Consider the following 26,043-nt stretch of genomic DNA (forward strand, 5'->3'; position numbering starts at 1 on the left):
CCTGTATATTCACAATAACACACAGCACTTTGATTGTCTAAGCCACAGCACAGGGACTAGTTAGGATATATGACTTCTCATGCTAAAACAAATCAGTTAAACAACTTTGGTAACCTAGTAGAGTTAAGCTTTGTGTAAATATTTTGCAACTATCTCTTCCCACCCAAAACACCATATACTTTATATGTGTGTTCATCCATACACAGGGGGTTCTAAATGACACTAAGACTTTGGGGATGCCACACATATACATACATACACACCTAGGTACATACACACATACCCCACACACACCCCTGTGTGTATATGTGTATATATATATACACAGCAACATTATATAGAAGCATATAACAATCTATTTCCTGAGTAAATCATTAAATCTGATTAGGAAAGTTTAACCAAAAAAAGGGAGGGGGGAGGGGAACAAACCACTATATCACATTATTAAAATAAAATATTAAATAAACATTAAATAAATATGGAATGTTTAAGAAATTATAGTACCAAAAGCTAATATATATGGCCATACTTTTGATTAAGTGCATACTAAGTTAAACAGTTACTTTAAAATCCATCATAAGGAATTAGTGAATGTGATTTCAAATCCTGAGTGTACTTTAATTCACCTATTAATGCTAACTTTAACAAGCTACTTAAATTATAAAAACCTTTCAGTCCCTCTGTTTCCTTGGGGACCAGTAAAAAAGGAATTCAGCCATGATCACTATCCCAGCTGAAAATCCTGAATTGACCACATGATCACGTGAAACATTTTCTCAAATTAAGTCACTATAGCTTAAATAATTAATCAATTTGGAAAAATGAGACTTTTCAATTTCCTGCTCTAGTACAGCAAAAATACCTTTAAAAACTCAAATTACTTTGGCACCCAAATCATTTTAAGAACCTTTTAAAAACCTCAATGTACCCTTTGCAGACACTGTGGGGAAAATTTGCTTTTTAGATACTTTGCCATCATCTGTCAGTTACAAAAGTTAGTTATCCTTTTCCCAGTTCACGGTTAAAGGTATATAAGTTAATTTTGGATTCGAGAGAACCAAAGAAATATTCAGCTATTTCCATCTTCCAAAGTGATTCAATATTTCACAGAGAACACATTGCAATATTATAAGAAATATCACATCACTCTTTAGAAATACGCATTCTGAAATCATAGTAACCAAACTGCATCCATCAGTTATTTTTAAATTCTTTTTGAAAACCTGGAAACGCTTATAATTGGAAAAAAGTGATTTTGCCCCCAAGATTTTTAAGCAATGATTCGAGAATCTACTTTGGGTTCTCTGCTTCCCTTTTCTATTTCATGACTTTCACGTTCCACAATTATTTTTTCCTGGGTACCAGCATTTTGGGGACACAGTTCTCGTAATACCCTTTCAATCTCTTCCTGTTTCACAGGCAGGCCGAAGCAAGTTTTGGGCAAAGTCATCTGCAATGCACACCATAAAGCAGTCCGTGTCTTCCGTGTTGCAAAGGTAAGCTCTTTAATGACTAATGCCAGAGCCAGGACATCTATGACAAAAAAGAAGATGTTGCCAATCAGAACCATAAGCCCAGAGATGAGCCATATAGTTGCTCAAAGCAAGAATACAAATCAGTACTTTATCACATTTCTGCCATGTTGTAAATCCTAGGTGGAAAACAGGATAGATATCATAAAGAACAGATACAGAGAGAGTGTGTGTGTGTGTGTGTGTGTGTGTGTGTGTGTGTGTGTGTGTCTCTCTCTCTCTCACACACAATTTTTAGTTTCTGCCCTCACAGAACTGCAAAGCTAATTAAAGAGACAAAATTAACACAGGGAAATTAAAGACTAGGTAGAGGCTAAAGTCTGTAGAACTAAGCACAATATAAGTTTGGAGAAGGGAAAGATGAACTTAAGACAGGATACTTGAAAAAAGCTTGGTGGAAGAAATTATTTAAGCTGGGCCTTCAAGCAGGGATGGATTTATGTAAGAAGTGGGAAAGAAAAGACGATTCCAGGTAGGGAATCAACCTGCACAAAGACATATAAGAAAGAAGATGGTGCACACAGAAAAGAGTGAGGGCATGTGTTGGGAAGAAGTGGAGAATATCACTGAAGAGGTGGATGAGATTATGAAGGATCTTAAAAACAGGCACTAGAGTTTGAGAACTAATAAATCAGACAAAGGGGGTCCCCACTGTAGGTCCTTGGGCAGGGGAGATGACATAATGAAAGCAGTTACTTTAGATACGCTCAATGTGACAACCACACATGCAGGACATGCTGCCCATCTGCCTGGGCAGAGGAAGTCTTCCCTTGGAAGCTGCCTGCTGTTGTTTAACTGTGTCCGACGTCATGACCCAGTGGGCCACAGCATTCCAATACGTCCATGGGGTTTTCTTGGCATAAATATTGGACTGGTTTGCCATTTCCTTCTCCAGTGGATTAAGGCAAACAGAGGTTAAGTGACTTGCCCAAGGTCATACAGCTAGTAAATGTCTGAGGCCAGATTTGAATTCAGGTCTTCCTGACTCCAGGCCCAGCACTCTACCCACTGAACCACCTAGCTGCCTCCCACAATAACAACTGAGGGAATCTTCCCCTGAAAGTTCCTCACACCAATAAAATCCCAAGTCCTGTAAAAAAACAAAAAGCTACTGCAACAAGATAGTAACAGACACACCTTGTTTGTTTTAGACCCACGTCTTAAGTATTTTTCTCTAGGATCCCCCCCAATTTTGCATCTACTTTTCAATAATGAGCCACTTGATTAGAAAATAAAACCTGGATATAGGATTGTCAAAAAACAATTATGTAGAAGCAATCCAACTGGCTTCCTATTAGCTTCATTCACTCAAAGGTGCCCCAGGTAACTCTCTAAGACTCTAAAATGCAGATATGCACTGGGAGAGCAAGTTCATCTCACAAGCTCCCGAAACTGGCAAAATCCCAAGCCCAGCTCACTCCCCCAAGAGATTAAAAACATGTACTTAAACTTGCCTTTCTCATTATTATAATGAATTCCTTGGTGTGGGGGATTAGCAGCATTAACAAGTTCATCTTTACGCTTGGCTTGAGTAGCATGAATGGCTTCTAAGTGGCGTTCCAGAGTGATGGATATATTTTCATGGACAGGGCTACCACGAAGCTTTTCCATCTTTCTTAGTAAGGTCAAAACCTTAAAAGAAATATGTATACATTTAGTTAGTTGTAAGCCACACATATTTTAAACTCAACATACCTAACAACTGCTCTAAAACATACTTGATCAATATGAATATATATACTCACTCTGGCTTGTTCCTTTAACTGATCCATAATTAAGCGATCCACTCGGGAAGGATTGGCAGGAAGTCTGGAAACAGGAGTGTTATTTGAAGTGGAGACCCTCTTTCCTGGAAAGTTTCTTGCAAGATCTGCCTCAGTCTAAGAATATAACATATATGAAGTGTGAGATTTGGAGAGGAAAAAAATCATATACATGTAAGATACAGAGACACAGAGAGCTACGTATATGTCGATACACACACACACATACATATACACACATTCATAACCATACATTTTATCTCATATAACTAGATATAGATAATAAGATTTGTCTAGTATCAATCATAATACATAACTGTCACACACTCTCACACACACTCTCTTAGCAAAACACACACACACACACAACACACACACACACACACACACACAATCTTAGCAAAATATAGCTTGATCCTGGGAAATTCTATTTGGCGTCCTCCATTTGACTTTTTCTTATTTCCACATCAGCTATGTAGCTAGGTAGCAGAAGCATGATGTGAAATGCTCCAATTTGTGCATAACCAGACTGAACTCACATCTACCACTGTGAGACCCACTATTACCTTCTTCCGTTCTTTTTCTAGAGCTCGCCATTGTTCATAGCACTCTTCCAGTTGGGTATGAAGTTCATTAGCAGGTCCACTCCGATTTCTTGGTGGCCGGTATTTGTTAAAAGGTGGTGGAAAGGCAAAGTATGGTGGTGTTACTTCCCTACAAAACAAATCACTAACGAAGGGATTCAAATTGGTAAGGCCACCATAATGGAAAACGTCAACAAGCTCTGACAAAGGAAATGTTGATGGTGGGAAAGTAAAGTTAGTTGTTGGCATAAAGGGAGAAGGGTTAAATGGGGTAAAATTAGGGTTTTGTTTAAGCTCCGACACAAAAGGGACGGCAGGAAGGATTGAAGGATTGATGAAATCTGACATATTAACACTATTCTTTTCTTGTTTCTTTCGGAAAATGTTAAACTGCTGACGGTTCTGACCTATGTAACTAGGCTGGGGAATCAAGTTCTTCCTATCTTTTCTATCATCTAGACTCTGTTTTTTGCGGACTCTATATCTATCAGAGTATTCACTAGCAGCATTCTGCTGCAACAGGCAGTTGGATGACAAATGGGCAGGAATTTTGCAATAATGATGACCCCTGGAAGTCAATGGATCATGGGGGAAACATCCCATTTGTATATTTGGCTTCTGATTTTCAGTATTAGAATTTGGAAACCTCAGACCACTATGGACACCATTTGGCATTTGTAACCTCCCTTCCTTCCTGAAGGGTACTGGTGGTGTCTGTGGGTAGTATGAAGGAGAAATCAAAGACTGGTGCATGGGAGAGCCAGAAGACAAGACTGAAACTCCAGACGAAGGCTGACAGCCTGATGCTATTGGCTTCACAAATGGAGAATTTTCCACCAGAACTGGACTTAACATGTTCCCATCCACCCAAATATGCTCCCTGAAGAGTGACTGACAGTTTCCATTCTGTAAAGCAGTATTTATAGACAAATCGTAGTCAAGGGGCTTCAAGAGAATTTCTTTGGAATTTCTGGGAAATTGGCAACCATTATCTTCAAAGTTGCCCATAAAGTTGAAGTTACTGGGATCATTCAGTGAGCTCGTTTCCTGAGATTTCTTGTCGATTACTGCTGACAAATTTTCTTCAGGAAATGGTTGGTTGACAAAGTATAGAGGAGGTGGAACAGATGTTTGTATTTGCTGAGAAGGCATCATACCTTCATTTATTTTAGGAAGCAAATGATTTTCATGAAATACATATGGATCAGCAGCCAGACTGCCCAAATCATTGGAGCATTTCATTTGTTCTTGGATATTAATTTTCATTATCTTCTCATTTGCTCTATCAGGTTTCCAGGATTCCTTTTGAATACTAGCACTATCTTTATATATATTTTGAAAATAAGAGTTAAGATCAGAACAGTTTTTTTCATAATCATTATTTAATTTCGTTTGCTTATAATTAGTCTCACTTTGATTGAATTCTTCATTCTGCAAAGGGAATCCTTTTGGTTGAATAATTGAATTGGTTTTAAAAGCTGAATTATCCAGGTAAGTACTTTTGAAAATATTGTCAGGTAGCTGATTAGAATGGTCTGAAGGAGAAAGCCAAGACTCTACCAATCTAAGATTATCAAATGCACTTTGCAAGTTCTCTATATCAGGTGATGTCTCAAAGTGTCCTTGATTGAAATTCTGTGTTTCAATGAAGTTTGAAAAATCCTCGACAGAATTCCTGAGAGAATATCCTGAATAGTCATCATCATTACCAAAGTTAGGTGTCCATGTGGGAGGAAGGAATCTGGACAAAGAATTCCTATAACAAAGACCACAATTAATAATAATACTCATCATTCTACATAGGCTAAAATATTACAATTATCTGTAAAAATATATCAAAGTCTACATGTTTCTAATCCATATCCCAGAACCAAGCCCTCAGTAAAGTTCTAGAGAAGTCAACATGATTACTTTAAAGAACATGCAGAACATCTCTCTATAATATGTAACAGGGTTTCTGCACAAACTTACCAGTCAGTAACAGGGTCCGGAATATTTGGCTTCTCCAAAATGTTTGAAACCAATCCAAACGTGTCAGGGCCATTTCCGGAGTAACATAAATTGATTTGTGCCCTGTAAAATATATCCACCAAATAATTTTGAGAAATAATTCATAAACAAAATACCTACACCACCATTTATGACCAATTACTTTTACATCAGTATGCACCACATTTTTTTTTTTGGTAAATTACTGTCAAAGTCCAACACTTCAAGGGCATAAATGGCAGGCCAGTAATTAGACAGAGATCAGGATGGTAAAGCCACTAGAGATCATACCACACAAGGCTCAGTTGAAGAAACTTGTGATGTTTTGCCTGAGTAAACAGGAGCACCATCTTTCAACATTTAAAGGAATGTCATTAATGGGTTGATCTATTTGGAAGTAAGTCTCTAATAAAGTACCTCAGGGATCTGTCCTCTCTCCTACACTGTTTAAAGTTTTTATTAATTACTTATAGAAAAACATCAATGCATTCATGTGTTAATTTTGCAGGTTACACAAACCTGGATGGAATAGCTAACATGTTGGACAACAAAGTCAGAAGGCAAGAACAATGAGCCAAAATCAAGAAAGATGCAATTTAATAGAAATAAATGTAAAATCCTATATTTGGGTTAAAAATCAACTTCACCAGTGTAAGAAGGGGAAGGCATATCTAGACAACAGTTTCTGTGAAAAAAAGAGCTGGGGATGTTAGTGTTCTGCAAGTGACACAACAGCCAAAGAAATGGAAGAGAGCTTTCGGTTTAAGAGAAGCTACCATCCCAAACCAGGGAGGCGACAATCCTACAGAGCTCTTCTCAAAGCCTATCAGATCCGCAATACTATGTTCAGTTCTAGATGCTTTATTTTGTGAAAAACACAGTTGGGGGGAGAGGAGAAGGAATAAAAGCTTAAGTGTGTCTAGAAGATAGTACCCAAGATGTTCATAGGTTACAAAGGTCTCAGGACCATGACAGATGAAGGCTGGCTGAAGGCACACGAATGCTGAGACCGGACCGGAGCAGACTTAGGAAGACAACATGAAAGCCAGATGCAAGTTCTTCAAGGGCTGTCATGTAGTAGATTTGTTTTTTTTGTTTTTTGTTAAGGCAGTTGGGGTTAAGTGACTTGCCCAGGGTCACACAGCTAGTAAGTGTCAAGTGTCTGGTCTGAAGCCAGATTTGAACTCAGGTCCTCCTGACTTCAGGGCCAGTGCTCTTTCCACTGCACCACCTAGCTGCCCCAAGATTTGTTTTGTTTTGTTTTTTTACTTGGCCCCTAAAGAACTTGGAACAATGAGTGGAAGCTGCCAGCGGGTAGATTTGAATTTACTGCAACAATAAAAGCTGTCCAACATGGAAATGAACAGGTGCCTAAGCAGGTGGTGGGCTTTCCCTCCCTGGAAGTGTTCAAGCAGAGATTGGGAAACCCAATTAAAAATTCAACGAACATTTATTACATTTCTACTACATCAAAGCACTGAGCTAAGCACCTAAGATTCAAAGAGAAAAAGAAATAGTCTCTCACTTTAAGGAATTTACATTCAAATAGAAGGACATAAAATGTACACAAACGAGTACAACACAAATGAAGGTGTGACAGAGGCAGAGGTAAAAAAGGTATAGACAAGGTACAGCTATAGGTTTGGAATCTCTATGAATGCAGAGAACACTCAGCTATTTGGGGTGTGGGGCAGGGGCTGGTGTACAGACTTAGGGAAGGCCACATACAAAGGGAGATGCTGGCACCACAGGGGAGTCTTGAAGAAAGAAGACTTCTAAGAAGCTGAGATGAGGAGAGAATGCATCCTAGGCATCAAGGATGTTGCAGAGGGACTACTCTTCAGGTACAGGTTATACTAAGTGTGCACTGAAGCCCATTTCCAACTCAGATTCAGTGATACTGAATGCCTCAACTAATAAAAGAACTTTAAAGATTAACCTTTGATAAATTCAGTCAGTTCCAAATTTACTAAATAATATAAATAAAAACAATTTTATAAAATGCTAGTTGGGTTCTCAGACCATACCACACTATTTCAATTATACTTAACTCAGTTGCTGAGTTGCTAGACTTCCTGCAGTTTCTATTAAGAATTCCAGTCCTTTTCAATCATATTACTGCCTTTGTAACCACAACACACAAGAAGGCTGCCTCCTGCTTTCAAAGCTGAGAAGACTGGGAAACACAAGTTAAGCAGCTTCAGGATAAACTGCAAAACAACTACAGCTCCAGACTGACCTGTAAGTTACAAGCAGCTCTTCAACAGAGCAAAAGGATCTTGTATCACTTTTAAAAGTTCTAGTGATTTCTCAAATATCTCAAGTGGTCTAAGCGTGCATTCTCTTTTGCCCAGAAGGCAAGACCCTGCACAGCTTAATGTCTGAAGTTTAAAGGGTGTACAGGGCCTTAGGTTCCAACAGCACCCCCAACCCTCTATCCGAATTCCAACACCTCTGTCCTGTTGGACAACAAAACCCAACAGTATCCAATCATAAAAGGTAGTAGTCATCCTCAAGATTTAATGGGGCTGGGACAAGGAAAAATAAAGAAGCCAATTAATTAGAACACAATCAATTCCACTTGGCCAAATTCTTATTTTGCCAATAACACCCTTTAAAGCAACCGCGGTCTAAAAATAGTCAAGAGGTATGAAAGAGCTGAAGTACTGCAGAACCCCTGCAATTAGATGTAAAATCTTTTGGGCACTGACTCTTTGGTCGTAAGATACAAAATACTTTGAACAAATTCTTCTAAGATCAAATTATAACCTCTTGTTCCATAGGAGTCATGCAAAAAGTTAATTATTGACACAGGATGTAGATTACCTCAATTCTATTGACAGTATAATTCTGAGGCAGTGTAGTACACATATGGTGAAAAGAACAGTCGCTTTGAAGTCCAAAGACCAAGATTCAAACCCCCAATCTGTCACTCACTGAATGTATGGCCCTAGAGAAACATCTTCATCTTTCGGTGTGTTAACTTTTTCTTCTAAAATAAGAAATTCATTGATGATGATGATTTCTAACGTCCCAATCAGCTCTAAACACTCTGATCCTATTTTGTTAGCGCATGAGGAAATACTAAAGGGCTGCTCTCTTAGGTTTCAGGATCCCCAGATGAAGGATGTGCTATAATTCAATTATTATGTTAGCAAGTATTTATTAAGTTCCCATAATGTGCAAGGCATTACAGATACAAAACCAAAACTGTCCCTGCCCTCATGGAGCTTCCACAACATGTGCCGAGAAAAGCAAATACCAAATGATTTAAGGAGGGAGGGAGAAAGTACAAGTTGAGGAATCCCAGAAAGAGAAGGGAGCTGAATGAAAGGAGAGGATTCTAGGAGGTCCTGGGGGGAAGGCGGAAATGGACTCCAGCATGTAGAAATGATGTATGTGAATGCGTGAAGGCAAGAAACAAATGGTGTACTGAGCTTAAGGAACAGCTAGCTGTCCAGTCTGATGGAAACTCAGAGTATGTGAAGGGGAATAATAGGAGTTTTAAGGCTGGATAAGTGGGTTAATTAGACTGTGCAGGGCCTTAAATGACAGGTCAAGACATTTCTATTTTGTTCTAACAGTAGGAAGTCATTAAGTTTTTACTATTTTGGCATCTATATGAAGGATGGATTGGAAAGGAGAAAGACTGGAAACAGGGAAACTAATTTGGAGACTTCTATAACAGACTAGGGAAAAGGTGACTAGGGTCTGAGCTACATAGGGGGTCATTTGAGGTAAGATGATGTTATAGAAACAGAATCTACAAGCCTGGCAAATAATGAGATATGGGGGGTAAGAATGACTCCTAAGTTATGAACTTAATAATCAAGAGGACAGTTGTATAAACAACATATTTACTTGATACCTTTCATTGGCATAGTCTTGAAAGGCAGTGGGTGGGCTAGTGTCATCTCCATAAACTGACCAGTTACTATATAAACCAGAAGATTCCAGAGATGGTGTATTAGTAATCTCACCCAGCAAAGGACTGAATAACTGGGTGTCCATTCCTTGTTGCTTACAGTTTACCTGAAAGAAAACAAAAAGATAATTTAAGCAGATTAAAAAATCATATTTGGTAAAAAGGCACAGAAAACTTTAGTTTTAGTTTAGATGACTGAGGAAAGTACTTTATAGCAATTGACATTTTTCTTAAAAAAAAAAACAAAACAAAAAACAACTTTCCTAAATTATAACACCTTATTTATCCAAAACATTCACCTTACAACCTCAATTACCTAGCATATGGCCAAAACCCCGGAAGAACAAAAAAGGCCTAGGTACACAGTCCAGGGTCCACGTCCTGATGTCTATACCTTCACAAGTGATCCTCTCTAGACCTCTCTCAGAACCTGTTAGGCTCACAGAATATGAAGAGTTGAAAAGTAGCTGAGAGGTTGAGTTAAACCTCCCAACCCATCTCCGACATCTCTGAGAGAAGTTATAGTCTCTACTCAAATGATTCCAAAGAACCCATTACTTCATTTTCTACATCTGGACAGCTCCAATTATTACTAAATTTTTCCTTATTTTGAGTCAAAACCTAATTCCTATTTCTTTTCTCTGCGAGCAGTACAAAATAAAGTCAGAATTTCAGAGCTGGAAATTCCCATGATAACACATCCAACAAGTGAAAGTCCAATCTTTACTTGAAAATCTCCAATCCTCTAGCTCTCCCTTCCCTCCCTCTCTCATTGTACTTTTAGATAGCTCTAATTGTTAGGAAGATTTTCCTAATATCAAGCCTAAATTTTCTCCTTTGTAAGTTTCTCCCATTGCTCCCAGCTTTGGCTTCTGGGCCTTTTCAACACAACAGCCCTCCAAATATTTCACCATTGCTAACGTGTATTCCCTGTCTCTTCTCCAGGCTAAATAGCACCTAGTTCCTTCAACCAGTCTCATATGACTAAACACGTGCCTTCCTCAATGAACCTCTGCAACTAATGATACTCTGCCTGGATTCATTCTTCAATGGTTAACACATTCTGCCTAGCCCCTTCTACTCTCCTCAGCCCAGTAATTATGAAGTGTTGGCTGCCAAAAATTCAAATCCTGTTGCCTGCTCCCAACTGCCCATTCCTTTATTCCCACTTTCCTAAACCCAACCCCACATTCAATGTCATACTCCAAATCTGCCTGCCTCTTCCACTGTGCCCTCTAGAATGCCCACCCCACAAGCATTCTACCCTTTGACATTCACTGACCCGGCTCTGTCTTGATATACACTCAGTCCAATTAACCTGCTCCCCTTTCTAGTACTAGCTATACTTTTTCTCAGAATCCCCAGCTCTGTGTGGAAGAGTTGGAATGCTCTTTGTTCCCCACTGCCACTTCCAGACTCTCCATTTACCACCACCACTCAGCAGCCTGTCCTCCCTTTGAAGTTCACACTATCCAAACTGCTCCCCCAATCCAGATCCTGGCTACTAGATATTCTTGGAACAGGTCGGTGCTAGGCTCCAGTCTCTCTCTCTCCTCTCCCCAACTCCTGCCTGCATACTAGGGGGCTCCCAACATATTGATGGTCCCTCTAATGCCCTAACTTCCAGCTCCTCAATCTACTCAATTTCCACAACCTGCTCCTTCACCCTACCTCAGCCACACAAGAGGTCATATCCTTGATCTCAACATTATCCATGAGGATCCTACTGCCTGATTCACAAACTCTGAAATTCCTTTATCTGACCCTAACCTTTTGTCATCCCTTTGGCCATGCCTTAGGCCTCCTAACCCTGTTCTCTTTAACTTCAGGGCCCTCCATTCCCTCCACCCAGAATATTAACTGCACTGGGTACCCTCTCCTCTCTTCCCTATTTAGTCAACAACTCATTTCTACACTATCCTCTCCTCAAGTCCCTTGCCCCTTTTTCCTTTTGTTGATCATGCTACCAAATCCCAATCCTGGATTATGTCTACCATCTGCCTCCTCCATTCTTATTATGTTATTTCTGTTAAATGTTCCAAGGAATCTTGAAGTACCTTGATGTATGCATAACAGATATCTTACTGTAAAAGAGCCTTGAAGGTGGTGTTTTATTTTACAGAATCAAATGCTTTTTCATAATCAACAATAGCTCAATGAGATATTACTAGATTCTCTATACCTTTCAAGTAATTGTAAGATGGAAAAGATGTGGTTCCAGAAAACATCTTAGTCAGTAAACACCTAATTTACTTGCCAAAGGGAGAGAAGTAGCTGCCTAACTCAAGACTGGGCTAGACTCTTTTTATGATGGCAAAGAATTGGACATTGAGGGGATGTCCATCAACTGGGGAATGACTGAACAAGTTATGGTATATGATTTGATGGAATACTGTTGTGCTATAAAAAATGATGAGCAATATGCTCTCAGAAAAACCTGGAAAGACTTACATTAAACTGATGCAAAGTGAGCAGAACCAGGAGAATATTGTATATAATAACAGCAATACTGTGTGATGATCAACTGTGAATGACTTGGCCAGCAATATAATGACTTAAGACAATTCTCGAGAACTTATGAAAAAATGCTATTCGCTTTATTTTTCTTGGGGTTTTTTTTTGGGGGGGGGTCTGTTTTCTTTCACAACATGACTAATGATAATGTTTTGTATGATTGCACATATATAGCCTATATCAAACTGCCTGCATAGGGAGGAAAAGGAAGGAGAGAATTTAGAACTCAAAATTGATTTTAAAATGAATGTTGAAAACTGTTTTATATGTAATTGGAAAAAATATTTTTAAAAAAAGACTGGGCTACTTCTCAGCAATGCAAGGATCTAAGACATCTCCAAAGGTCTCATGATGGAAAATGCTAACCACATCCAAAGAAAGAACTACAGAGTGTGAATGCAGATCGAAGCATAATATTTGCTATTTTTTTCTTCTGTTTTATTTTCTTTTCTCTTTCTTGTGGTTCCTCCTATTGGTTCTAATTCTTCCTCACAACTTCACTAATGTGAAAATATGTTTAATAGGAATGTATATGTATAGCCTATATCAGATTGCATGCCATCTTGGGGAAGGAGGGGGAGAAAAATTTAAAACTCAAATGCTTATGGAAGTGACTGTTGATAAATTAAAATAAAATAATTTTTTTTTAAAAAAAGACTGGGCTAGAATATAAACTTGTCTGTAAAATCTTACCCCAAAAAGACAGACAGTTATGAATAGGACTATCTCTTCAAAAGGAGAAAAGCTATGGTAGATACAACTAATTTTTTAAAAGCTTGGCAAGACTGAGCAAAGCCACCTCAAGTGCATTTAAGGATGAAAATGAAAGTACTACAAACTTAAGAAAAATGAAAAAGATTTGGAAAAAAGTTTTTCAAGAAATTTTTTTTGTTAAGAATAGTGGAACTACTCTCCTTAGACTATAACATCACAGTCCCCAAGGTGATTAGAGAGAAAGAAAAAATGCCACTAAAGGGAGCCTCTATGGGTTGGAACAAGTGTATGTACAGTAGAGAGCCATATTAGAGGAGCTATACTTCTGAAGGCATTGAAGGGCTCATAGGTAACTTATCTGAGAAATATCTGGGAATCTGGGGAAAAAAAAATCTGGGAAAATAGCAAAGTTACAGGAAAAAACCTCTCACTTTATTAATACTGAAAAAAACAGCCATGAAAGCTCAGTAATTATTGACCTATATACCTACTACACTATCTATACAAAATCTGGCTAAGAGTCACCTTATATAGGAATCAAGGGCATTCTCAATGAGAAAGGAACAAGTAGGCTTTTACAAATAGTATTTGACAATGGAGCACATTTTTGAAATCTGCTCTCCCAACATCTAAGTTGGAAAGCTTATGCCCAGCTTTCCCCTCCTCTATCACAAACTCTAGGAAGGAGTAATTTCCCCCAAAAGGTTCCTATCATTTCTACAGCAGTTACCAGTTCATCCTTGTCAGTAAGAATCAGACCCAGAGCAGAATTCAAAAGGTAGAGAAATCACCATGAAGACAAGTTAAAAAGTTATCAGCTACTCTGCTTCTGAGAAGGAGGGCTCCTAGTAGACATGAGGATAGAGTCCCCCATCACCACTCTATCATGCTTTTGTGCTGGGCTTATGTTTCCCAAACTCTTCACATATATCTTTTTTTGTCTAAGCAGCCTGTAATATACATCAATGAAAAAAATATTGTTTCACCTTCCACTGATCTTTACTCAAACACTTGTTTCCACAGCCTTTTAGCACCTGGATATCTTCATGAGTATACTTTCTTAAAATATAATCCCTATCTCCATCCCCTTTAATATATTCTGTTTATTCTGAATAAAGTATACCCATGTGGGCTATAGTTTAGTCAACTCTCATCCTGTCAAGCTTCAATAATTATCTATGAGGTAAAATTTGATTCCTTGAATTAGGACCTCAATTCATCATGTTTGTTTCATCAACTCTGGGCATGTGTATGCCAGGATTTGAGGACCCGGGTTGTGCCTCTCTTTCCCTTCTAGGATTTTGCCTCCTGTAAAATTAAGCTTTAACAACTATTCTTCCTTTACTGTAGCTACTCTGTATGGTATCTGCCTTAGTGGATAGAGAGAGGTGGTTTTCTCCCTCCCATATCACACAGAAAAATTTTAATCTCCTGCTTTTATGCCATCTCATTTCCCAATATGTTCCATCAGAGAACCATACCTTAAAAAAAGAGTTCAACAAAACTAACCAACAAATCATTTAAGACCAATATCACATGTAGTGTTCCCCACCCACTGATTGTCATCTATCTCCTCAAAGAAGGGTGCCAAGAGTCTCACATCTCTTCTCGGAGGCCATGCTTGGTCAGTATGATTTTTACAGCTTTCACTTTCCACTCATTTGTTGTTGCTCCTTCCATTCCCATTATTTAAACTGTTTCCTGGTTCTCGTCACTTCATTTTTTATCAGTCTGCAAAGTCTTCCATGCTTCTTTTCATTTTTTGTTGCTTATTGTGCAATAATATTTCATTACATTCATAGTTAATTTAGCCATTCCGTGCCACTACAAAAATTGTGCTATAAATATTTTAGTCCTTTTTATTTGATTTGTAAGATACCAAACAAATGCATCTTTTTTATTCTAAACTTAAACTCCAAAAGAAGAGCATTTCCACAAAAAGGATTTTCTATGAAACTGTAAATCTATTTTCACGTTGTTACTTGAAAAAAAGAACATATAATAAATTCTATAAATTATCTTCAAAACTGTACTGCTTGTTCATGCTTCCTTCTGAATTTCCTTCTGTTTTCTGGTGAATCTTATAAAATGTTATTGAAACATCAGTATTGTTAAGTCCACTCCCCAAACCCTTAGGCTTACAATGTTTGATTACATTGGGCTTGTCAACTAAAATTCCATTGGCCTTTTTTTTTAAACAGTAATTGCTATTAAATTAATGCCAATAAATTAAATTGTTATTAAATGTCTCAAGAAGTTTAAGTTCTCCCGTGTGTGTGTGTGTGTGTGTGCGTGTGTGTGTGTGTGTGTGTGTGTGTGTGTTGGTGGGGGAAGTCTTCAAGCAAGCAGATATCACTGGTCAAGTATGTTATAGTAGGGATTCCTTTCAGGCATGGGATGGACAAGAAGGTCACTTAAGTCCCTCCCAACTCTCAAATTCTATGATTCCATAAACCAGGTTTCTCTCTATTTGTACTTGTAGATTATTTTTTCAATCTAAGCGTAAGACCTTTTCACTTATAACTATTGAACTTCACTTATCAATACAGGTACGTCATTTTTATGTAGACTGGGGTGCTCTATGAAGGCAAATGCCATGTTTTATTCAAATTTTGTCTCTCTACACACAGAGTCAATACTTCATAAACACTTGCTAAATAAACGAACCCAGTGAGATCTATTAGAATTTTTAGTCAACATTTTAGCCATTTTGGTCAACATATTAGTCTTTTTCACCCAACATATTAGCCTTTGCCATTTGGGACCACTTCCAAATTTTGTAAGTACGTCTTCCATGTTTACATCCAAGTCTGTTAAAAATCAACAAGACAGGATCAGTGGACCAAACTCTGTGGCATTCCAACAGAGATTTTTCTTCAAACTGACACTACTAAACATGTTTTTGGTATAGTCATTCAACTAGTTATAAATCCATCCAACTAAACTATCATCCACCTTCTATTTCCTGTTCATAAGAACAGTGAGATTTTGCTAAATGCCTTCCAATACAAAGGCATTCTATGTCTAAAGTGTAACCCCCAAATAGCTAAATACTCAACTTTCCTAGTGCCTCCATCACATGTTTTGACACAATATGAACTTAACAAATGTCTTAATTATTAATTAACTGAATAAACTTTACAGTGTAATAATGAAGAACAAAGGTGAACCTCATGCAATGTATAAAAAGAGTGGAATGTAAAATGTGAATTCACTCAGTTGTTTTCTCATTCAAAGGAGATGGATGCAAGGTTCACTACTAATGAACTAGTGCTAATCAAAAACCATTAAGTGCCTTCAATGAACAGAAGAACTTTGTGTTCAGTCCTGAGAGGGTCAAAAGAATTTATATAAGACTGAATCTGACGTCACAAGGCCCGTGTTTGAATACTTGTTCTCCTGTCTGTATAAACTTAGACAAGTCACTTAACCTCTCTGACATTGTTTCCTCATCTGTAACAATTATGAATTCAAAATCATATGTAGAACTGAAACGAGCCTCAATAGAACACAATCCTTAAGGACAAGGACTGTTCTCATTTTAGTTTTTGTATCAACAGAATCTAGTATGGCAATCTCAAATCAACAGCTAAATCTACAGGTAAAGAAGAATTAAAAAGCCTAACTGCTATGTAACTGACTGTAACTATAGATGAGTAATTAACTTAAGCCATAAACTGTAAAATCAATTTTAAATGCCTATGTGCCAAATGCTGGACTATATTAGAATATTCTCATATTACAAAGGCCTTCTAGCCTAATAACTTAAAATTGTTTGGATTTGCACATTTGCAACTTCTTCATCTCATTTTGGAGTCATTGAGGTTATATGTAACTGATCTGTCATGACTTAACATTACTTGGATCTTTTGTTTTTCCTTATTAGGTCAATATGCTGGCCTGATTTGCAACTTGTAAGCTGTACAGTCAGAGATATAACACTTACAATTTTCTGGAATTCTACTGGTAAGGGATTAAAAAAAACAAACCATGCTTCCTTTGTTAGTTAGAATGTTTTTTGAAAGGATGGGTGATTCCAAACTAGACAGAAACCCTCTTTGCAAGTGCTACAAACATGACTCTAGTCAATATGAACTCTAATTCTCTGAAATGCTACTCTCTAGCTCTGAACTCTAAAATCTCACTCAGCCTCACTTTTGCTTTAACAGTCCTTCATCAATGCTTGTGGCTGTTCTCATGTTTCACTGGTGACGCGAAGGTGGCCTTGCGTTCCCAAAAGCTATGCTGACAGAGCACAAGTTCTCTCAGGTCCCACACTAAGCCACAAAAGTGGACCAATAACAGACTGTGGCAGGACCAGGCTGGCTCTCGGTACAGAGAAATCTCATGGCCACAGAATGAATTTTTCTGGCAATGGGAAATCACAAGGAAATACTAAGGTAGGGAGGGAAAATGCTTGCTCATGACATCACAAATCACCTAAAGATAAAGCTTTCTGATTAAGCTTAAAATGCAATTGTGGCAATAACCAGAATATAAGAAATATGAACTTAATCCCATTTCTAAACCTAAAGATCTGATAACTAAAAGGAATTTGCTCTATCATTGCATCATAGACTTAAAAGCTAGAAGGAAGGAAGGGATCATCTAAGTCCAACTCCCTCATCTGACAGTAAGAACAAAGTCCAAATTCAAAACTAGGTCTTCAGCCTCCAAAAATCAGTGCTTTCACCTTTTAACCTACTGGGAAATCCTCCACCTACCATCCAACCCCACACACGAGCAAAAATGAATCTCCTGATGCATAAAAGAACAAAATGAAGTGGATTCATAGTCAGAGGACCCTGGTTCAAATCCCAGTTCTGCTACTATTGCAATCCACTTACTCTCTCTAGGCCTCAATTTCCTCATCTGTCAAATAAGGAGGTGGGTCTAGATGTCCTCGAAGGTCTCTTCCAGTTCTCAATTCTGTGATTCTATGTTCTTACTGCATTTTCTTGGCTTGCAGACAGAACCTGAACATTTTCTCTCAAAGTTTTCTGGAGAACTCTAGTCATTCTAAAACTGCTTCTCATTTTCCAGGAAGTCTCTCCTTTCCATCAAATAGACCCTCAATCCCACTCCCTCTACATATATCACTATCTCATAGCTAGCTCAAGTGAAAAATACCTGCATACTTACCCACCTATATCTCTGGTACCTTGCCTGCTTCTCACCAAAAATGAAAACAGAGAAAGGTCTGCAGCACTATTGCCCCCTGGAAAGCAGTGGCAAGGGCTAACAGACAACATTAGAAGGGAACAGTTAGTTAGAGGAATACATAAAACAACCAACAAGCATTTATTAAGTGCCTGCTATGTACCCGGCATGTTGGGCACTTAGGTTAGCTATGGGGGTAACAAAGAAGAAATGTGAACTAGTCCCTGCCCTTGATGACCTCACCTTTCATAAGAGGAAACACGTATGTGCACATCTAATAATAAGTCTAAGTTGGCATTGGGCTGCGAAGGGTTTTGACCCCCAAGGTGAGTTTATGTGAGATCTCAGATGTAACAGGGAACCACTAGAGTTTATTGAGTAAAGGACTCGATCACCTGAGCTTACGTGTGCAAGATGGCCTGGTGTGTGGAAACCAACTAGGACACTTGCCAGAGCCCACACAAGAGGCCCTGAAGTGGGTGGGGGCTGAGTGAGTGAAGAGAAGGCCTGCAAGTACAAAGAGCAAGACTGGGCAAGCAACTGGATATATGGAATGAAGGAAGGTGGAGAGTCCAGGACGACACCAAGGCTGCACATCTGGATGATGGAAAGGATGGTGGTGCTCTTGACAAAAATACTGAAGTACAGAGGGATAGGTTTGTGAGGGAAATTAATATTTTATTTTTTCTTCCAATTGCATGTAAAAACAATTTTTAACATTCTTTTTTTAAATTCTGAGAAGGCAATTTGATAGAGGTTACATATACGTGTGCAGTCATGCAGAACATAATTCCATACTTTGAGAGGGAAACTGAGTTTAACATGATGAATCTGAGATGTTTGTGGGACAATCAGTTTAAAATATTCAACAGGCAACATGTGATAGAGGATTGGAGTTCAAAAAGAAACTAGGGCAGAATACATACATGTGAGACTCATCTGCACAGAGATGATAACCCTTAGGAGCTAATTAGGTCACTAAGTTAAAAAACAGATAGGAGATCCAGGACCAACTTGGGCACACCCATTATTAGGGAGTATGGCATGGATGTCAGACCAGCAAAAGACACGGAAGAGTAGCGACGAAAATAGGAAGAGAACCAAGAGAGAGCAGTGTCACAAAAACAAAGAGGAGGAGATGGTAATGGTAAGTGTTCCATCAGATGTGGCAATTAAGAAGGGATCTCTGGTTACTTTGACGAGAGCAATTTCAGCTGAGATGAGTTTTGAAGCCAAAATACAAAGGGCTGAGGAATGAGAGTAAAGTGGAAGCAACAAGCATAAAAAGCTTTTTCTAGGAATTTAAATGATAAAGGGAAACGAAGATGACAGTCTGCAAGAAAGTTCAGCCTAATAAAGAGTTGTAAAGATGAAGAAGACAGGGTTGTGTCTGTCCTTCCCCAGGGAAGGAGACAGTAGAAAGGGAGAGATGGAAGATTACAGAAAGTAAAATAATGACCGTTGAGTATGATCTGTTAAAGAACACAGAAGGAGCTAGGATCAAGGCTCTATGCAGAATATTTGTCCCTAGAAAGGAAAAGCGCTTCCTCTTCCTCCCCTCCAGAGATGAAGAAACAGGGAGAAAAGAATCACAGAGTGGCTGCAAAAAGTACAATGCCAATTTTAACTAGGGTTTACCAAAGAGGTTAGAGTAAGGACCAGATCATCCCAGTTCTGATAGATTCCATTAAAAAAATTAATTTCTCTCATGGATACCAAAATATTAATAGCAGCGTTTTTTGTAATAGCAAAGACCTGGAGACAAAGCAGACTGGAGAAGGGCTAAACAAATTGCAGTACATGAATGAAATGGAAAGTTACTGTGATGTCAGAAACAATGAATACGACAAATGCAGAGAAACATGTAGACTGTGACTAGATGAAAAATGAAATAATAATCAGGTAAGCAACATATATATTAACTACAATGTAAATTAAAAGAACAACAAAGATGGAAATGTTTGTGAAATGTGAAATGAGAAATGTGAAACGACCGAGTGTCCAAGCTTGGTCCCAAAGAAAGGAAATGAGAACGGATTTCCCTCCTGTCTCTGTACAGATACAGAGCAATGAGTGCTGAATGCTGCACATCACGTCAGACTTGGCTAATGTGTTCTTTGGTGTTGCTAAACTGTTTTCCTCCTCTTTTTAATTCATTGTTAGAAGGGAGCAGAAGGACACACTGGGAAATATAGGTGATGTAAAAATATAAGCTGTTAATAAAGACATTTTAATAATAAAGTTGAATTTCTATGTCACCTTGAGTATAATAAATATCAATACACAAATCTGTAGTAAAATAATCATCATAAAAATGCAAGAACAATTAACTGATCTCACATACTAAAAAGCTGATTACATCAAACATCTATTTCAATCAGCCAACCAGTGAATTTAATTGAAGGCTACCATAATTCCCAGCCCTATGATCCTTTCTCCTCAGGACATATGAGGTATGGAAGTCATGATCCCTACCTTCAAGGAGTTTATGACTACTGAAAGAATACAAGAAAACAGATTAATCTGAGCTCTGGCACTAACTGTATGGCCTTGGACAAATCACTTAATCTCTCTGTACCAAGTTTCTTCCTCTACAAAATAAGCAAGTTGGATTAGGTTAGCAAATCCTTCTACATCTATCATTCTAGAGTTTTATTGGTTAAGTGCCAAATGAGGTGGTATTATGGTACAAGAAAATATCATAGGCTAGAAGCTAGACCTTAAAGAATGAGTAGGATTTGGATAGAGAGGTGGAAATGGAAAAAAGTACTGCCTGGATCAGGAGAATGGAGCCTTAGCATTGGGGTGGCAACACATAAGGCACCCTTATGTGATGGTAAATACACCAGCCTGAACAGAACAATGGTACAAAGTGAGAAGTAGGAGATATGGTTGGAAAGTGGGTTAGGATGGTAACCAACTGTGAAAGCCTTGGCTACTCTGATGGATACGACACATGTGATGATCCATGACAGTTCCAAAGGATTCATGATGAAAAATGCTATCCACCTACAGAGAGAGAACTAAGTGACTCTAAGTGCAAACTGAAGCATACTTTTTTCCTTTATTTTTCTTGCTCCCCACCCTCCCTCCCCTAACACAACATGGTTAATATGGAAATGTTTTGCATGACTTCATATATATAATAGGTATCATCTTTCTGGTCTTTTCAATGGGTGGGGGATGGGGTGGAGAGGGAAAGAATTTGGAACTGAAAATAAAAATTACAAAGGAAGGAAGGGAGGGTTAGGGTCAGATTGTAGAAGTCCTGAATATCGGTTTAAAATATCTGAACTTTATTCTGTAGGCAACAGAGAACCACCCAAGATCTGAGTAGGAGAATGACAAAATGAAAGGGGTATTTTAGGTAAAGTAATCTGGTGCTGGAGTGTGTGTCTAAGATATGCTAAAGGAACAGTACTCCTTGCAGAGGCCAACAGAGTTACAGCCATGAGTCCCTTCTGGCACTCCGTACTCTTTATCAGTCACCAACAATGCAGATGCATAAAAAAGGGTGTGTAAAACTGGGGAACCAACCAGAGGATGAGAGGAGCCCCTGAATTAGAAGGCTCTGTTTGACTCTGGAAGCTCTTTAGAAATTCCTAACTCTGACACGTTCACTGTCTGGGGAATCAGTCAGCAAGGCCGGACATAAAAGGCTCAGACCCTTGCCACCTCTCTTTGGGGTTGGGCTGCCAGATGTTTAACTGCAGTGCTACATCTCATGGCATAACTGGAACCTACAGACTGACTTGGGAGAAGTCCACAAACACCATCTAGTAGGCAACCATACTGGACCTGTTTCTTCTTACTACCCCATCTTCTCTCTCCATTCACTCAGTGGCCCTTTTGAGTTCCCAAGTCCAAAACATGCAACAATATTATACATGCATTCTGTAAGACAAAAGTCCTGCTCCAATTAAAAAAACACTACATTAATAATACAACAAATCAAATCAGGAAAGAGAATAATCCATTAGAAATAACTTTTTAAGGTGGCTTTTTAAAGAGCAAATAGCTGTAAAGTTAAGTTTAATTGGTTATTTATAAAAAGGAAAAAAATTTATTCAAGAAACATGAAAAAACATTCAAAAAGACTATGTTTTTATATAACTATTGAAAGGCCACATGAGAACCCCTGGGGTTCTCGTCCCAGCCTCACCACTTACTCATTAGCCTCTCTGAGCTGCAGTTTCCATTTCTGTAAAATGAGGAGAATGCCTATACTCCGCCTCCTACCCAGGACTGTCATATGGATGTATGTTAAATTTACAGGAGGATTTACAGAGTTAGAAATGACCTCAGAGACCATCTACTCCAAGTTTACAGCAGTGCAAGCAGGCTTAAGTTTAGTGACCTGTTCAAGGTCCCAGAAGAAGTAAACAGGATTTGGGTCTTTCAACCCTAATTCCAGTGAGGAGCTTTCCACTGCACCACACTGCCTCTCCTAGTAAATGAATGTTTGGAAAATGGTAAAGCACTATACTAATATGGCATTAGCATAAATAAAAATGGAAGGAACTTCCCCAATATTTCATGGGCTCTGTGTTCTCACTGATATAAGCGTGCCCACATTTGTGTACACGTAGCTCATCTATCCATACTTTCTCATTCATACTATTCTTGTCCAATGTTAATATACAGACCTTTCTCAGAGAATTAAATCACTAGAGTGACTGAGATCTTCCCCAAGGTCATAGGAACCAATTGGGTCCTCAGACTGCCCATCTGATTCATTTGCCTCTCTCACACCATGTGACCTACCCACCTCTTCCCTCCATTTCTTTTATGATATTCTTCCCACACTTCCTGCACTTCAATCATAACCAGCAATATGGGGTGGCCCATGTGCAACCACCATGCATTTCTCTATTGACCTTTGGGTCTTCCTTAGAACTCGATACATTGGAAAGAATGTAGGACTTGGTGCCAGAAGATGGTTTCAAATCCCGGCTCTCTCTCCTCCTACTAGTGTGATATGATCTGCACCAAGTCATTTAACCTTATTAGGCCTCAAGTTTCTTCATCTCTAAAACATCTCTACAGCATTATCAAGAGAACATATATATTAAAAGATAGGACAACATATCAGAGTACAGGAAAACAGGCTAGTTAAAAGTACCGTGTACAGTTCTCCAAATAAAACCCAGCCCATTCTCTCCCCTCTAATTGTCAGTCTAACTCATTTGTGCAGCTGCAATGTATTGATGTAGTAATTCAACGGACTGGACAACTACTTATCACAGCCTAGACAAGACTCTTGTAATCACACATTCCTTCCCCTCACAGCTGTCATTTTCCATCCATTGAATCTATCTTATATGGATTGTTAGGCTGAATGCTTTTAAATAATCATAAACTTCACTGAAAAGGTTCTGTAATGTTGTGGGCCTTGATGAGAACAGCACAATGTCATGTGCACAGAAGAACACCCAGGATCACCTGGGAGGTCTCACCAACAATAAGCAGCCCTTCCTCGTACTGGACAGCCATCCTCCAAGAGAAGAGCACACACCTGTGGAGAGTATCCATCCCCATTTTATGTCTCACTTGAACTTAATAATTGGAGAACTAATGACAAACGTATCTCTGTGGTCGCTTTTATCAAGGAATCTTATGTGATCCCGACAGACATACAAAATATTCCCAGTTAGGGAATAGTCCTTAAGGCTGAGTTTTGCTCTATCAAGCCAAATATTCTTTGGTTTTTTTTTTTGGTAATCAACAAAGAACATACACAAATGGCTCTTCTATTCCCTATACAATTCAGTCAATGACGTGTCTGTAAAGATGTGCTTTTATATAGAAAATCTTTTCCAAAAGCCTGCCAGTTCCCTTTTTATAAACAGAAGGAAAAGTCAATGAAAATAATAAACTTCAAACTTTCCAAGTTTAGCCAGGTTTAATTTTAGGCTGATAGATTTTTATTTCCCAGATAAGGGTATATGTGTAACATGCAGATATCCATACACACTTAAGTTTGAGCAATTAATCCAAAACTCAATTAGCTAAGTAAAATCAATGCAGAAATCATAGTTTAAGTATAAAACATTACTATGTAAAGTTTAAATATAAAAACCTTACTATGAATACTAAAGTGTTAAAGGTACTTGCTAAGGGATCTTCTCAACTATTCTTTGCAATGCCCTGGAAAACTGGAGCAAGTCCAGAGAATTAATGGCCAGAGGTTATTATTTAGCAGCAAAATACCAACACGCTCATTGCTTTTAAGGAATGTGCTGGGATTGTATAGTTGAGTAAAGAAAACTCTTAAGTTTCCATCCCGAAAATCTTTATTCCAGCCAAGAAAATAAGCTAAGCACTCTGAAGACACAACTTTAAAATAAACCCTCCACAGATTTACTGACTCACCTGAACCAGAAGTCAGAGTGAGTCAGCAGCCAGGAAGGTAACTACTAAAATCGACTTCACTCAGACTCAAAAGACTAAAAGCCAGACCTTTACTGTCCCACCTGCTGACCCCAATCTCCTCCATCCAACTAAACATAGGTCCCTTATGTTCAGGAGGCAGCTCAGTAACATGAAAAGAGCACTGGTTACTAACTCGAAAGACCTGAGCCTGAATCCCAATTCTGAAATTTTATGACCATGGGCAAATATTTATTTAAACTTTACATGCCTAAACTTTTTCATCTGCAAATGCTTCTACTACTGTGTTATAGGGTTGTTGTTAGGCAAGCACCTGACAAATCTTACGCATAATAAATGTTATTTGTATTTATTTATTTTCATACTAACATTCTCTTTTATAATGGAAAAAGAAGAGACAGGTTAAAGGGCAGTATCAGGGAAAACTTGTGACTAAGAGAAAACTATAAAAGTTGTGACATAAAAACACAAACTACTAAATGGAAATCCAAATGACACACAAATATAGAACCTGAAAGCTCAAAAAAGATCTCAGAGATTATTCAAGTTCAATTCCCTCTAATTACAAATGAAAGAAGTAAGGTTTCAAAAGTCACATGGCTAAGTATTGCCAAAGCTAGGAATAGCACTCAGGTCACTAAGACAGGGAGGGCTCTTACTACTATAACACTCCCATTTCAACTACTACCTTAGAATCCTTAAAAGATGGGCAAAAAGATACTCAAGGATGAAATATCTAATATAGGTCTATACATATTGTAGGGAGAATTGAAAAAATCGAAGGTTATGTGCTAATGTTCACATAGAAAAATTATCTGGGTCTTTAACAAAAAAGCTATAAAATTTTGAAAGTAAGAGGTGAGAACTTCCTATCCTGTGACCCTAATTGGATAACACCTCCTGGAATATAAAATGAAGCACTGCAAAAAGGCAAGGGAAAAGAAAATGAACCTAAGGGTATCAGGTATTTGTTGTGTGAAGTTTGGATTCAATGGGCCATATTTGAGGACCTAGAGGGCCACATGTGGCCTCGAGGCTGCAGGTTCCCCAATCCTGGTGTAGGTAACTCCTAATTTAAAAATAAGAGGGTGATGGGGCAGCTAGGTGGTGAAGTGGATAGAGCACCCTCGCTGGAGTCCGGAGGACCTGAATTCAAATGCGGCCGCAGACACATACCACTCACTAGCTGTGTGACTCTAGGCAAGTCACTTAACCCCAACTGCCTCAGCAAAAAAAAGGAAAAAAATGAGAGGGTGAAAAGATGTATGATTTCACAACAGATTATCAGAAAATTAAAGTTATAAAAGAATCACAGAATTGAAGCCAGAAGGAACCTTAGAGATGATATTGTCTGACTTTGTATTGAGGAACAATTAAGGCACAGAAAAGTCCATTGATTTCTCCTGAGATTACACAGTTCATGTAAACATTTTAAAGTCAATTTTCACCCTTGTAAAAATTTGTCATTAGTC

The 26,043-nt window shown here is 38.4% G+C and overlaps 1 protein-coding gene across 1 annotated transcript in view; it reads right to left on the reverse strand.

The window, feature by feature from the left end:
* Nucleotides 1-486: 486 nt before the first annotated feature.
* The window catches only part of LOC114024154 (meiosis-specific coiled-coil domain-containing protein MEIOC-like), a 34,584-nt gene continuing 9,027 nt past the window's right edge, over nucleotides 487-26,043 (reverse strand). The window contains exons 3-8 of the mRNA XM_027837078.1: nucleotides 9,737-9,900; nucleotides 5,851-5,952; nucleotides 3,862-5,635; nucleotides 3,278-3,412; nucleotides 2,987-3,164; nucleotides 487-1,533 (exon numbers count right to left, since the gene is read on the reverse strand). Coding sequence (XP_027692879.1) covers nucleotides 1,271-1,533; nucleotides 2,987-3,164; nucleotides 3,278-3,412; nucleotides 3,862-5,635; nucleotides 5,851-5,952; nucleotides 9,737-9,900 — 2,616 coding nt within the window. The 3' untranslated portion in view covers nucleotides 487-1,270. The remainder of the gene's footprint in view (nucleotides 1,534-2,986; nucleotides 3,165-3,277; nucleotides 3,413-3,861; nucleotides 5,636-5,850; nucleotides 5,953-9,736; nucleotides 9,901-26,043) is intronic.

The sequence above is a fragment of the Vombatus ursinus genome, unplaced genomic scaffold (assembly GCF_900497805.2).
Source record: "Vombatus ursinus unplaced genomic scaffold, bare-nosed wombat genome assembly UNPS02014820.1, whole genome shotgun sequence".
Classification (NCBI taxonomy): domain Eukaryota; kingdom Metazoa; phylum Chordata; class Mammalia; order Diprotodontia; family Vombatidae; genus Vombatus; species Vombatus ursinus.